Raw genomic sequence first — 14,884 nt, 5'->3', positions numbered from 1 at the left:
TCAGGGTCTGGGTTAGCTAAACTCCCAGCCCCACTCTCGCCCCCAACAAAAGTCCTAGGTTTCCCCCAACCCCTCCTCCACTGCTATCTTGGGACCCAGTCCTCAGCCCTTCCCAGAAGGGGCCCAGGCACCTTACCTGCGATTCCCACCCATTCAGGAAGTCCTATCGCCACCCACCAAAGCCACCCCATCCGGCTTTTCTTTGGGGATCAGACGTTTGAACCCCATCTCTAAGGAACCCAGTTGCCAGAGTCCCCAGCCCCCGCCCCCTTTGGACACACAGGTACCGGCAGTCCCCTCCCGGGTTCTCCAGGGCCCGCCCTCACCTGGTCAGCCCCGTCCCGCCCCCACCTCGGGCTGGGCGGGGCCGCGCCTCTCCCGGCCGCTCGCTCACCTCCTCCGGCATCGGAGGGACCCATGGCTGCGGCGGCCCTGCGGGGACGGCAGTGGAGAGAATCCAACGCGTTCGGTCGGGCGGTGAGGCTGCTGCAGCGCCTGGAAGAGCAATGCGAGGACCTCCGGCTCGCCTCGAGTCCCCCCTCGCTGCGGGACCTGCTGCCCCGCACCGCGCAGCTGCTGCGCGAGGTGGCGCACGCCCGGCGGGCGGGCGGCGGAGGCGGCCCCGAGGGTCCCGGTGGTGCGGAGGACTTTCTCGTGGTCTATCTCGCTAACCTGGAGGCCAAGACCAGGCAGGTGGCGGCACTGCTGCCACCCCGGGGCCGGAAGACTGCCAACGACGAGCTCTTCCGGGAGGGCTCCAGACTCAGGTGAGCCCTAGCGCCAGGACAAAGGTGAGCTCGCGAGTGGGTCCAAGGTCATGCTCCCAGCTCCCTCCTCCCTCGGACCCAGGGGTCCCGGTCCCAAGCCCTTCTCCCTGAAGGAACATGGAAAACTGGGCCACCTAGGTTTTTCCTTCCTTGGGCACCTGGGCACTGAGCTCCGCATTTCCCCCTCTTTCTTGGTTAAGAAGCAGGCTGCTCTCCCAGAGGATTTAGACACACAGCCTGGAATGTGGAGACCCCAGGGAGCTTCCTGCATGAGGGTCGCTAGACAAAGTGCTCTTTAAGCCGCCATCACCGCCCCCGCCTGGGGGACTCCCGGAGCCTCTTCAGTTCCTGAGGAGGAGCTAGCTCGGGACCTGGCGCTTGTCTGCAGGTTGCCGGCTCCGGTTCTGAATCCCGGGGAAAGGGCTGCTGAGTGACAGGGGCAGAGGTTTGAGGCCTAGAGCCCAGAACAAGGTTTGGAACAGCGGCTCTCAATCCCAACAGGCCCCCAGGCCCCTTCTTTAGAGAAAATATTTTATAGTGTTTCTTTAAATCCATCCTGAAATGAAATACATAAGGTAAATAACCTACCTATTCATAATTCTTTTTAAAAAACCACTATAATGCCCAAAATGTATTATAAGGAAGAGATAAAAGGAATGTTCTTCATAATAAAATTATCTATATTTCAAATGAAAATGCCAAGGCATAGTTACAATTATTCTGGAAGGTAGAATTGACTAGTCAGACACTTGCACTTGGAGGGAAAAATCACTCTGTTGCTGAATCAGACAGACTTCCCTGGATACATAGGACAGTGAATTTCTGTAAAATTCAGAATCAATTTTCAAAGTGCCAAAAATGCTCATGTAGGGAATACCCTGGCGGTCCAGTGGTTAAGACTCCATGCTTTCACTGCCGAGAGGCCAGGTTCAATCCCTGGTCCAAGAACTAAGATCCCACAAGCTGTGGGGCATGGCCATAAAAAATGCTTATGTGAAACTGAACTGGGTTCTAAGCTCAGATCATTATAAAGGGATTTTCCACCTTCACGAATGTCTGATGGGACATTGGAAAATTGAGTGGGGTGTGGGTAAATCTAACTGGAGGGGATTGTCCCCAAAATCCAGCCTCAAGTAAATTTCTAGAAGCTCCTTAGAATGGTGGTATAACTCCACTGAGAACCACTGTTCTAGATGCAGTAGGTTCTAGAAAGTAGGAAGCTTAGGGGTTCAGTGAGTATCTCAGTGGATTTTCTAGAGTTGGGGGTCCTAGCAACTCTTTGACGGAGATTCTAGACCAGGACTTTCCACTAAATCTAATACAAGCCACATATGTAGTTTTTCATTTTCTAGTAGACATATTACAAGAAGTTTTTTAGACAGGTGAAATAAATTTTAGTAACATTTTCTTTAACTCACTATATCCAATATATCTCAACTTATGATCAATATAAGGTGATGATTAATGAGATAGTTCACATTCTTTTTTTTCCTTTTGCACTAAGTTTCTGAAATGTAGTGTGTATTTCACATTTAGAGTACATCTCAACTTGGACCAGTCACATGTGAATAGTGACTATATTACAGACTCTGGGAAGGGAGGGTGCTTAGAAACTGTCAAGGGGGGCCCTATAAAAGGCATCAGGGGGACTTCCCTGGTGGTCCAGTGGTTAAGAATCCACCTTCCAGTGCAGGGGACACGGGTTCGATCCCTGGTCAGGGAACTAGGATCCCACATGCCATGTTGCAATTAAGCCAGCGTGCTCTGGAGCTCGCACGCCACAGCTAGAGAGAAGCCTGCGCGCTGCAGTGAAGATCCCGCGTGCCGCAACTAAGACCCGATGCAGCTAAAAAAAAAAGGCATCAGGAATACTACAGACCTGGAGGCTATTAATATAAAGAATAAGGACAGTAATAGTAATTAACATGCCCTGAGTGCCGACTGTATACCAGGTTGTGCTTGGCATTTTAGGTGCTTGTAAGACGGGTAAGAATCCTCATCGCTCCCCCTGTGAAGCAGAGGCTGTACTTATCCTGTATTTATGCCCATTTCACAGTTGAGGAAACTGAGGCTTAGCTGGTAGGAAAAGGAACTTGCCAAAAGTCACACAACTAAGTGTCAGAGCTACCCTCTACTGCTCGCCACGTCCTGAACGGCCCCTCAGGGAGGCAGCCAGCAGGAGGAAGCACAGGGGTCCACCACCCAGTGCTGGTAAAAACAACAGGGAGTCTCCGAACTCAGACCGCCCTAAATGGCCCCAGCCCTAGTGGTCCCCACGTCCAGCTAGACAAGGCTTCAGGCAGAGGCTGGGATTTATTTGCCGGAGGATGCCTTGGATATTAGGCGGTACCTCCCTTTCCTTCACAGACGGGGACCTAAGGTTCTGAGTGGGGAGGCATCAGGACTGCAACAGGCGGTCTTGGAATCTACTTTTATCCTGCACTGACACCTTAGACAGATTCTGGGGGCCTCACCCCTGTGGGTGTTTTGGCCAGAGGGTGGAGGTGTCAGTGGGGGCCCCAAGGTCAAGTCCAGGTCCTCAGAGCCCAACCTCGCAGGCGACAGCTGGCCAAGCTGACCCTCATCTTCAGCCACATGTGCACGGAGCTGGGCGCACTCTTCCCTGGGGGCAAATACTGTGGAAACACGTACCAGCTCACCAAGGTCCTGGCCCACACTTTCTGGAGAGAGCAGTGCGGAGCCCGGTGAGTGAGCACCTACCACTGGGACCCCATCCTGCCCCTGCCCACGGACCCAGGAGTCCAGGCCCCCATCCCCTCCTCCCTCAGACCCAGGGTCCAGGCCCCCGGCCCCTCCTCCCTCAGACCCAGGGTCCAGGCCCCCGGCCCCTCCTCCCTCAGACCCAGGATCCAGGCCCGTCTTGCCTCCTTCCCAGAAGTGCTCCCATTCTAGCCTCCCAGAGGCTTCACTTGCAATCCCCTCCCCCCCACGCCCCTGCACCTAGGTGTGTGCTGCCCTGGGCTGAGTTTGAGGTGCTTTTGTGCATCTGCCACCCCATGGAGCCTGGCTCCACGGCCCTGGCCTTGCGCTCCACTATCGACCTCACCTGCAGCGGCCATGTGTCCATCTTCGAGTTTGACATCTTCACCAGGCTCTTCCAGGTCAGGCAAGGCCAATGCCTGAAGCCCAGACTCTTGGGTCCTGGGGGAGGAGGGGCTGGGGGCCTGGGCTTGTGGGTCTGAGGGAGGAGGGGGATGGGGGCCGGATTCCTGGGTTCTGGAGAAGGAAGGGTCTGGAATCTTCTGTGTCAAAGATATTCCTGAGGGAATATCTTTGGGAGTGAGGGAGGTGTCTGGGTTCTTGGACTCTGGGAGGCACTAGGGGTGTGGGCTGGTTCCTCAGCAGCCCCTCCCTGACCCAAGCACTGCCCCACCTTAGCCATGGCCAACACTCCTCAAGAACTGGCAGCTCCTGGCAGTCAACCACCCAGGCTACATGGCCCTCCTCACTTACGATGAGGTCCGAGCACGTCTGCAGACCTACAGAGACAAGCCAGGCAGGTAAAAGGGCCGGGACTCAAGAGGAGAAGGCTGCCAAGGGTTCAGGGGTCTGGGTCCTAGGCTGGGGTGTCTGGATGGCCTAGACATCCTGCAGAAAGTAAGAACCGAAGGACCGCAGTACACGGGACCCCAGAGAGTCGAGAACTCAGAGGTAGGATGCTGAGTGCCCCCTACAACCTAGGTTCTCCCGGGACGACCTAGACCTGCCCACGATCCAGCAGCTAAAGGGACGATACCTGGCCTGGCAAGGGGGCCTGAAGACCCTGCCCCAGGATAAGATTTGTTTCTGATAGGTTAGAACCCATGCAGTACCATCTGTTAAATATTTTAAATATGACCTCCCACCTTCTGGGAAACCAGACACCTGAGTCCTTAAAGTATTTCAGGCCAGGAGTTCTGAGCTGTTGGATCCCTCTAGAGGGCTAAAAATTGAGGGACTGAGCTCCCTGGAAGTTAAGGGAATAGGATGTCAGATTCCTAAGTCTTTGCAGGGCTGAGGTGCAGGACCCCCAAGATGGTATGTATTAGCACTCTTCCAGTTGTCCTTCAAACTGGTGTAAAGGGAAAGAAAAAGAAATGAACTAATGCCCATAACTGAAAAGACCAGGTTTGGGTTTCAGGCACAGCTGGATCCAGGTGCTCAAGTGCTATTGTCAGAAATCAGTTCCTGTTCTTCCCCTGCTTTCCTCTTTGTTAGCCTCATTCTCAACCACAGTCTTTCCTCATGGTGGCAAACGGTTTCTAGAAGCCCCAGCTTTACACCCTACCAGCTTAGCAACCCCTATAGAAATGGAGTGCCTTACTCCTAATACTTCCAGCAAAAGTCCCAAGGCTGACTCCCATCACTATGGTCAGGGTCCTGAAATGGACTGGTTGGCCAAGCCAGAATCAGCTTTGTCTAAACCCCAGTGAAGGTGGAGGAGGAGCCAAGCAGGTGAACATGGCAGACATTCCCTATAATGGCAGACAGGGATCTAGCGCCTCATTGCCTAGAAGTTTATAAGGGAGCAAGGACTTAGAGACCTGGATCCCCGACAGGGTGAAGGGCCGGGAAGTTCCAGAAGGGACAGCAGTGACCACTCCCTCACCCCATCCCTTCCTACCTCCTCCTCCAGCTACATCTTCCGGCCCAGCTGCACTCACCCGGGGCAGTGGGCCATCGGATTCGTGAGCTCAGATGGCAGCATCCTACAGACCATCCCTCTCAACAAACCTCTGTTCCAGGCACTCCTGGAAGGACAAAAGGAAGGCTTGTGAGTCACCATCCTAGCAGGGGAAGGGTGTCAACAGAATGCGCTCGAAAGGTCATGCATATTGAGCACTGCCGGAGATCACCCCGCCTGAGGGCACAGGGTTCACAGAGTCGACCACATAAATTTGCAGTACTACCGTGTTCCAGCAGGTGGCAGACAAGGGTCCAGAGGAAAGGGCACCTTTTCTAGTTCCCACTAAGCTGCCCTGTTGGGCTAGTAGCAGCTCTCGGAGGAGTGTGTGGGAGTTGGGCACAACCCCGGTGGTCCCCTTCCTTGGACTTGCACTCAAGGGCTTTTGCTTCTAGATATCCATATCCTATTCTAGAATTTAGACTGTTAGAGCAGGAGAACTGGACAAAAAGCTAGACTGGGGTTTTCAATCTGTAACCTTGGCTGCCCCAGGGCCCCTCTTTCAGAATCTACCTTGGGTAGGACGGGAGGGGAAAAAATGGTAGGTGAGGTTCCCAGGTCTCACCCTGGACATTTAACCAGAGCCGCCTTAGCTAGCGGTCATATCTATATGATACACTATGAGATAGATGATGGATAGATACATGGATGACGATAGATAGATAGATAGATAGAGAAAGAGAGAGAGAGAGAGAGAGAGAATGGATGGATACATAGATTAGATAGGTAGGTAGCTAGGTAGATGGATGGATGGACGGACGGACAGACAGACAGACAGACAGATATGCAGTTGATTCTCATTATTTCTCATTATTTGTGGTAGTTCTGTTCTACAAAATCACAGCCAACACTGAATTAGTGAATCCTGAGCCATTGCTCCTAGGGGAAATACAGCTGTAGGGTCCTGCAAGATTCTGGTCACATTTTTTGTCAACCAGTCACTACATAATAACCTTTATGTGTATTTCTGTTTAAAGACACCTAATTTAATACATTGATATATCATCGATACGTTCACATTGAACTCACGGCCCGCAGCACAGTAACTGACACCTGAACAAAGCTCATCTCCCACACGTATTTTCTCCGTAAGGTACATCACGGCCTTCCTGTGCTTAGGACATGAGACAGCACTTCAGCACTCTGCTTGGAGGGCATTTAAGCCAGCCAAGTCACCGAGAAAAAGCATTAAAATGCGGAAAATGGGGCACCAAATAGACTGTAAAAAGGACACATTTACAGTATGAGAACTGAAAGGAAAAGGCCAAATGCTGCCTTGTTCATCCTCAGCTGGGAGCGGGCCTGGCCATGAATGACTGTGAAAGTGCCACGGGGAGTACTGATTTTGAGGTTCCAAATACATTTTAGCAAGTAGGCAAGTCTGCAAATTGCAGAGTCTGCAAGTAATGAAAATCTATTGTGTGTGTGTGTATACATACATATATGTATCTCTGTCTGATAACTGAGGACACTGTGGCACAGAGAGACAGAGACACTTGTCCAGGTCACACAGCTCCTGAGCTAATGAACTGGGATTTGAAGCCAGGCAGCCAGGCTCAGAATTCAGGCCTGACGAATAAAGTACTGAGTTCCAGGTCAGATTGCAGTGGAGGATTCCCAGAGTTAAAATAAGTGTGAATACCATCCATCTGGTTTAACCCCCCTGCCCTATGTATACACACACACACACACACACACACACACAATTTTAGAGATGGGAAAATCAAGAGTGGGGGGAGGGGACCCCAAGCTCTAGCAGTTCCCTTCTCACCGGGTACTTATGTGTGGGGGCAAGCCCTGCTTGTTTTCTGAGCACTGTCTTACTTAATCCTCACCACCCATCTTTGCCTTAGGCACAATTATGTCCATTTTACAGAAGAGAAAACTGAGGCCAGAGAGGTAGAGTTGCCCAGCTCAGGTCACACAGTGTGTTTGTGGGAAGCCGCACCAGGGCCCAGGCCGGGGTGCCTGCACTGCTCTACCTGGCTGGCCAGGCAGAGCCACCGGCCTTGGGGGACCTGTGGCCCCGAGTTGATCTGGGGGTGCAGTTATGACCTGGACGGGAGACCCAGGGTGTGCAGAACCTTCTTGTGGGCTGACCTGGAGCCAGGCTCTCAGACCTGGCCCACAACCCTGGTTCTGCATCCCTCCAGGCCTCACCTTGTGGCCTCGGGCATCGCCTGTCCCACGCTGAGCCCCGGTCACCCTCTGTGAAGTGAGAATAGTGTAGACGGACTAGGGGGGGTCCTTCCAGCCCTGTGAGCCTAAGACTCTAGGATCTGGTCACTCCCGCAATCTGTGACTAAGATGCTATTACGCTGGGGCCTGAAGACTCTAGGATGGGTAAAATTCTGGGAGGTCTGGGCCTGAGGTTTGATGTTTCCTGGTTCTCATGCATCTGGTGCTTCCAGAGCTGGAGTCACTTAGTCTGTCCTTCTATGGGGGTCTGAGGGGACACAGCCCTTCCTGAGGAGTCTGAGGGGACACAGCCCTACCCTGGGGGCCTGAGAGGACACAGCTTGCCCTAGAAAATCCCAATTTCAGGAGAAGGGAGGGAAAATATCCCCAGGCCAGCTATGTATTTGGGGCAGATGCTCCAGGGCGGGGTGAGGGGTGCCGGAGGGCCCCTCGGTACCCCCTCTTCCCTTCCCCCAGCTACCTCTACCCAGATGGGAAGAACCACAACCCGGACCTGACCGAACTCTGCCAGATGGAGCCCCATCAGCGCATACACGTGTCGGAGGTGAGGCCCAAGCCCGGCCTCCCTCACCGGCTCACCGCCCACCGCCCGCATCCACTGCACCATGGCTCAGGGATCCCCTCCCATGAGTCAGGCCCTGGACTCCCAGAGGGCTTGGGGTTTTGCGCCGGCTTGGTGGCCACGTGAGCTGGGGTAAATCACTTGGCCTCTCTGAGCCTATCTGTTCCTCCTCTGGAAAATACAGCTCCGCCTGCCTCTTACCCAGGGCTTTTCATGGGAATAAAACCAGGAAATGATACCGCTGAGCTCATCAGAGCAGCTAATGCACTTTGCGCACTCACTAGAGGCAGATAGATTGATAGAGGCAGCCCCTGTGTCAGCTTTTAGTCTTCCAGCCATCCCATGGGTGAGAGACATGACAGACAAAATTTTGAGTATAAGTATATCCCGTGCAATATTCGGGACACACTTAGACCTCAAAATGTATTCATCGTTTATCTGAAAATCAGATTTAACAGGGCATCCTGTATGTTTATTGGCTGAATCCGGCAAGCCTGAGTGCAGACCACCCCCAGAGAACAAGTCCCATAACAAAAGCGCGTGTAGGAGGCATGGGGACACACGGCCTTGAACTTAGGGGAGGCTTCAGGGCTGGTGCAGAGGTTTGGGACTTATTTCCTGTGGCCCGACTTGCATCTCCACGGCTGACATCACCACTCCTCCTCGTCATCCCCATCTCGCCTGCCAGGAGCAGCTGCAGCTGTACTGGGCCATGGACTCCACGTTTGAGCTTTGCAAGATCTGTGCCGAGAGCAACAAGGACGTGAAGGTGGAGCCGTGCGGTCACCTGCTCTGTAGCCGCTGCCTGGCCACCTGGCAGGTGGGTCCGACCCTGCCCTGCCTTCCCGCCCGGTCCCCCCCCATCCCTACAGTAAAAGCCCCTAGAGGATGGCCCACATGCCTCGTCGATCACATGGGGAAACTGAGGCCCAGGGAGAGCAGAAACTTGCTCCGTTTATGCCTCTGTCTCTCTCACTCTGCATCTGTCACCTCTGCTTCTCCTTCTCCAGCTACATTATTAGTGGAAGATGCTACGTTGGCCCTGGTGTGGGAGGGGCGTGTCTGTGGGACTGGCCACAGTAAATATGGCCAGGCGTTCCTAGCCCGTAGCATTCCCTCGCTGGGTGATCTGGGGCCAGTGGCTTTACCTCTCTGAGCCTTAGCTGCCTTCTCAGGGGAATGGGGCTGATGGTAGTGACCTTCCAAGGGAGGATCCAGGCCTCTGGGTAAAGGGATCCCCTATGGAGTATGGGTGCCTGATACTAAGTTTTCCATTGTGATGTAAGTGTTAGACCTTAAGCTTTTGATTGCGGAGCTTATCATAACAAAGACATCCACCTCCCGGACACAGCAACTAGCAAAACAACTAGATAAGGAACTAGCCACCCCAACCCTTGAAGTTTCCCTTTAGAAAGCGCTAAGTAACTGAGCATTGGAGTGGTACTGCTTCTCTCTTCCCGTACCCTGATTCTTGCTTTCTGCTTTAAATTTGTCAACAAATAATGAACTCCAGAAACCCTAGGCACCCCATTCGGCCCCTAATAAAAGCAGAGCTCCAGGTCCGCCTCCCTCCCTGCCTCTCTCCCTTCCCTCTACCTGCAACCTCCCGTACCTTCCAGGACCTGTGAGTAATAAATCTTGTTCTTCAGAGTTCCCTGATGGTTGATGCTGAGATGCGCCCTGCAGTCATAATAAGAACCAAAGGGCTGGCCCAGCCATAACATTGGCCCCAGTGGTGGTGGCAGGGGGGTGTCTGTGGGGCTCCCCGCAGTGAATACATACGGCCCCGCGGAGTGTCTCAGGCATTCCTAGCACATAGCATCAGTACTGTGGGGCTGAGACCTGCACAGCACCCTGGCTCTCCCGGGCTCCTCCTGACCTCGGGCTCTGGTCCAGCCCCTCCTTTCTGCCCAGCATGTCTCTCTCCATCTTTCTCTCTTCATAATTCCTCCTCTCTCTCTCCATTTCCCTCCCTCTGTCTGTCCTCCCCACATCACTCTGTTGGGGATAAAGGCCCCTGTAGTCCCAGGGGACCTGCTGGGGAACAGGGACACCCTGATCCTTTCCCTCCCCACTCCCCCAGCACTCAGACAGCCAGACCTGTCCCTTCTGCCGCTGCAAGATCAAGGGCCACGAGGCTGTGAGTATCCATCAGTTCCAAGCCGGGGCCCCTGCTGAGGATTCAGTGAACAGCAGTGACAAGGAAGACGAGGAAGAGGACCTGGAGCGGGTAAGTAGGGCCAGGCAGGAGCTGGAACTGGCATCCCTAGGGTCTGAGGGAGGGAAGACGAGGAAGAGGACCTGGAGCGGGTAAGTAGGGCCAGGCAGGAGCTGGAACTGGCATCCCTAGGGTCTGAGGGAGGAGGGGCTAGAGGCCTAGACTCTGGGTCTGAGGGAGGAGGGGGCTGGTGACAGGATTCTGGGGTCCCAGGGACATAGACTTTTGCATCCCTTAGGGTCTGGGGCTATGACTTTCTCTAGTATAACCCTCTTGAGGGTAGACCTTTGTCTCACTCTCCATTCTCCCTCCAAAGCCTAGAAAGTGCCTGAATGCTGGGCCTCCAGGCAGGGGGACATGTAGGTGAGAAGAAAATGGTAGCTCATAACCCCCTCCCCACCCTCTGTCTCCCTTAGGTGACCCCCTCTACTCCTCCTCTGCCGCCTCGGCTGCATCTGCCCCCAAAGAGTCCGAGAAGCAAATGCCAGCTGAAGGTGGTGAGTCAGGCACTGGTCTGAGGTGGGCAGCTTGGGTCCCATTCATCCCTGGGGTCCCCAGTCTGACCAGGTGCTCAGGGGTACAGGCCAGGCACTTGTTCTTTGCACGCATTTACGAGGTGCCATCTGGCATCCACACCTCTATGGCTTCTTCTCTCCCTTACTCATCCCCCCTCATTGGCTTTCTGGCTCTCCTTCCAGCATCCCAGGTGTGCCCTACCCCAGGGTCTTTGCACGAGCTGTTCTCGCTGCCTATATCTCTTTTCCGCAGGCTCACTTTCTCATCTCATCCTCTCAGGGAGGCCTTCACTGACCACCCTATTGAAAACAGTGACCCTGTCCCTCCAAGCCCCTGCCCAGCTGCCTTCTCTCAGTCCTTTGCACTGGCTGGCAGAGTGTATGGTCTATTGTTTTCTGCCACCATTAGCAGGTTGTCACCTTCCTGAAGGTTAGGACTTTGCCTTATTCTCTGTTATATGAATCGTGCCTGATGCATAGTAGGTGCTCAATAAATAGGCGTTGAATGAATCAATGGAATGAGTCTTCCCAACAACCCTATGAAGTCAAAAATGTTCCACTCCTCATTTTCCAGAAGAAAAAAGCTCAGAGAGGTGACTGCACCTGCCCAAACACACAGCCTGAAAGAGGAGAAACCTTAAAAACCCCCAAAATCATCTGCTTATTTTCTAAGTGAGCCCTGGCCTTGCTTTTTTTCTTCCCCCCCCCACCCCCCTGGCTTCCGAGCCCCTGGCTTCCTGGGGTGCAGGGAACGGGGAGGTAGGGGGAGGTCTCTGTTAGCATCTCAGGCTGAGTACACATCAGATCCAATCAATTCTGGGCAGTCTTCAAACAAACAGCTCAGGAAGTCTGGGAACATTATTCGACCACAGCAAACAAGAGAGCCAGCTGGGAGGAGGGGCAGGGGCGGTGACACCAGCCAGGGAAGCTAAAAACAGATCCTGACCTGCAGCCAAAAACAAATGGAAACATTCAGAGGCACTCAGCCTCTGAGGACAATGAAGGGGGACAGAGGATGACAGGCACCTCTGGCCAGATGGTCACACCTATGCCGAGGCTTTGCCCTCTGCCTGGCAGGCCTTTTCCTCTTTTTCCCAAACCCTGCCTGATTCAAATTCCAGTCAACTCCTATTCCTTCATTGTTCAAAACATGCTGCAGAAGAGAGCCTCGGGTGTGCTACTTCCCAGCAAGGTGACTGTCATAATGAGAATAGCTAACGTGCGTGTGTAACTCCTGCTATACGCCTGGTGCTGCTTTTTAACGCAGTTATTTAGTTGCCATGACAACCTGATAAGGTAGATGCTATTATGATCCCTCTTATACAGAGGGGTACACTGAGGCTCCAAGATCTGAAGGTCACCCAGCTCAAAGGCAAGAGAGTCAGGACTGGAACCCAGGTCCCTGGCTCCAGACTCCAGAGTTCATCCTTGATTTCCTTGTCTGTGAAATGGGCATGATGCCAGTCCCAGCCATGAGGGGATTCATCCATTCATCACTGGATGAATCCCTCGGCTAGACATGCTTCCTCACAATGCTGTTCTCCAGCAGAGAAATCCCCCTCTAGGGGTTGACACCATCGTTCAAAGGGACCCAGGCACCTCGCTGTGGCCACGGGGGACCTCTCCCATCCTCAGTGTCTCCATGTGGAGAATAGGGACAAGCGTGGCACGGACCCCAGGGGTTGTGATAAAGTCAGCAAGATTGGGCATTTGTAACCTGAATCAGATCCCCTCCCTCACCTCTTAGAAGCCCCCAAGACCCCAGGACTCCAAGAATTAAAGCCAACATCCTCTCCATCAGCCCATAAGGCCTGGGGATCTGACCCCCTCCCCACCTCTCTGACCTCCTACCACCCCTTCAACTCCTTTCCAGCAACAATGGACCCCCTGCTGTTCTTCTAACAAGCCAGCAAGCCCACCACCCACTGCAGCGCTTCTGCCCACATCCTTCTTGCACTGAGGCTTCTGTTCAATTTTCCCCTCCTCCAAGAGGCCTTCCCCAGCCACCCTCATGTCTGATCACCCCCCACTCTCCCCCTCCACTATTTCAGTTCTCGGAAGGACGCCTAACACTCTGGGATATTTCCTTGTTCATGCACTGATGACTCACGTTAAGCCTCTTGCTTAGTAGACTGTTGGCTCCATGAGGACAGAGATTTTTGTCTATCTGGTTCCTGACTGTCTCTTCAGAGCCCAGAACAGTGCCGGACACACTGTAGCTGCTCAGGAAATTTGTGGGAGGAATGAATGAATGAATGAATGAATGGGTAGATGGATGGATGGATGGATGGATGGATGGATGGACAGACAGACAGATGGATGGATGGGGGGATAGAAGGGGGAATGAATGGGTGGATGGATGGGTAGATGGATGGATGGATGGTCGAATGGTTGGTCGGATGGGTGGACAAATGGGTGGATGGATGGATGGATGAATGGATGGATGGACAAACAAACGTTTTTTCTAAGTAAGCCAGAGGTGTTAGGGGAAAAAAACAGCATGGACTAGGGGCAAAACCCCGCCATACTGCCCACCCCCCATCGCCGCCATCACTGGGTTATCCCTGTCTGGGCCTGAGAGCTGCAGCTCATCTGCGAAAATTCTCCTCCCCTCCAGGCGCCTCCGGCGCTCCCCAGACTTCGAGCTCCTCTAACCTTCCCAAGATTTTGGACTGAGCCCTCAGCCTCATTGGAAATCACCTCCAGCCCCCAGGCCAGAGAGGGCGCCAGAGGGTAAGTGGAGAGGGCAGCTGGGGTCCAGGACTCCTGGGTCTGAGGGAGGAGGAGGTGGGGGAGGAAGGGAAACACTGGTCCTAGGAAATTGACATTCCCCCTTAAATTCTCCCTATTGCAGAAACTCCTAAAGGGAAAGTCTCCCCTCCACCTGCCCCTGAGGGACCCACGAAGGCCTGGATGCCAGGTGAGGGCCCCGCACCGTCCAGGTTCCCTCCCTCAGCCTGGCCCTGCCTGCCCCACCCCACCTGGATGTGATACTATCTAAACCACCTCTCTTTCCACCTCACAGGGCACCAAGATGTGCTGCGAAAGGGAGCCCCAGGGGCTGGAAGGGGTTTGGGAAGCGGAAATAAACTGCCAAGCCGGGTCTGTCCTCTGGTTTGTGGAGAGGGAGTGTAGTGGCCACCAGGGGGCAGCTTGGGGTCGGGAACGGCAGTCCCCGGAGGCCTGGTCCCCACCTGCTTAACCCTAGTGTCTGGGGTTCCGAGAGCTGAGAGTGGGAGACCCAGCTCCTCCGGATCCAGGAGTCTAGACTCCCAGACCCCTCCCCTCTCAGACCCAGGAGTCCCGCCCTCAGGACTTAGGAGTCCAGAGTCCAAGTTCTCAGAGAATCAGGCGTTCAACTCCCTTTCCCCAGCATGGAAAAACAAAAAATTCCTGGACCCAAACCCAGATCTCCAAGGCAAAAAGACCCCACATTTCCTTGAGAGTTATTTATACACCCAGTCTTCCCACGATCCATTCTCATCCCTCTCTCTTTCCTCCGTGCCTCTTGGGAAACTTCTTCCAGAGGAGCAGTAGAAGTGTCTCCCGAAGGGACCCAAGCCTCCCCCTGCCTAAGTTTAAACCAACTGGCATCCCCTGAGCCCCTGCCCTGTGCCCAGTCCCAGGCCACGCAATGCTGGGCATGTGGCAGTAATCACTGCCCTCCTGGGGCTCACAGTCCGGTGGGGGAGACAGAACTGTCCCCAGACCGTGGTGACACAGAGTGGGCAAAGCTGGGATGAGGGCAGCCCAGGGGGCTGCAGACCCCGCTGACCCAGCCTGGGAGGTCAGGGAGGGCTTCCAGGAGGAGGGAATGTCTAAGCTGAGTCTGAAAAGATGAGAAAAAGGTATTTCAGTGTAAACAGAGCATGGACGCATGCATCATGGATTTAGTTCCAAGCAACAGAAACCTCCCCTGGGGCAGGAAGGGAATTGATT

General features: G+C 54.0%; 1 protein-coding gene across 4 annotated transcripts; it reads left to right on the top strand.

The window, feature by feature from the left end:
• The first annotated feature begins 339 nt into the window (after window positions 1–339).
• On the top strand, window positions 340–14,048 carry CBLC (Cbl proto-oncogene C). 4 transcript variants are annotated; one of them, XM_082438782.1, is made up of 12 exons: window positions 340–767; window positions 3,326–3,472; window positions 3,733–3,889; window positions 4,167–4,288; window positions 5,404–5,541; window positions 8,107–8,194; window positions 8,901–9,032; window positions 10,296–10,442; window positions 10,847–10,927; window positions 13,563–13,678; window positions 13,800–13,865; window positions 13,971–14,048. In XM_082438782.1, the coding sequence occupies exons 1-11, from the start codon at window positions 418–420 to the stop codon at window positions 13,807–13,809; spliced, it is 1,488 nt and encodes a 495-aa protein (XP_082294908.1). In that variant the 5' UTR covers window positions 340–417; the 3' UTR covers window positions 13,810–13,865; window positions 13,971–14,048. The 4 variants fall into 4 exon arrangements, with proteins under 4 accessions (XP_082294908.1, XP_082294905.1, XP_082294906.1 ...); XM_082438779.1 differs by having other exon boundaries at window positions 349–767; window positions 3,359–3,472; XM_082438780.1 differs by lacking the exon at window positions 3,326–3,472 and having other exon boundaries at window positions 349–767.
• The last annotated feature ends 836 nt before the right edge of the window (window positions 14,049–14,884 follow it).

This window comes from Balaenoptera physalus (assembly GCF_965194825.1).
Source record: "Balaenoptera physalus genome assembly, chromosome: 19".
In the NCBI taxonomy this organism is placed as follows: domain Eukaryota; kingdom Metazoa; phylum Chordata; class Mammalia; order Artiodactyla; family Balaenopteridae; genus Balaenoptera; species Balaenoptera physalus.
The sequence above is the reverse complement of the archived record's forward strand: the minus strand, read 5'-3'. Positions and strand labels throughout refer to the sequence as shown.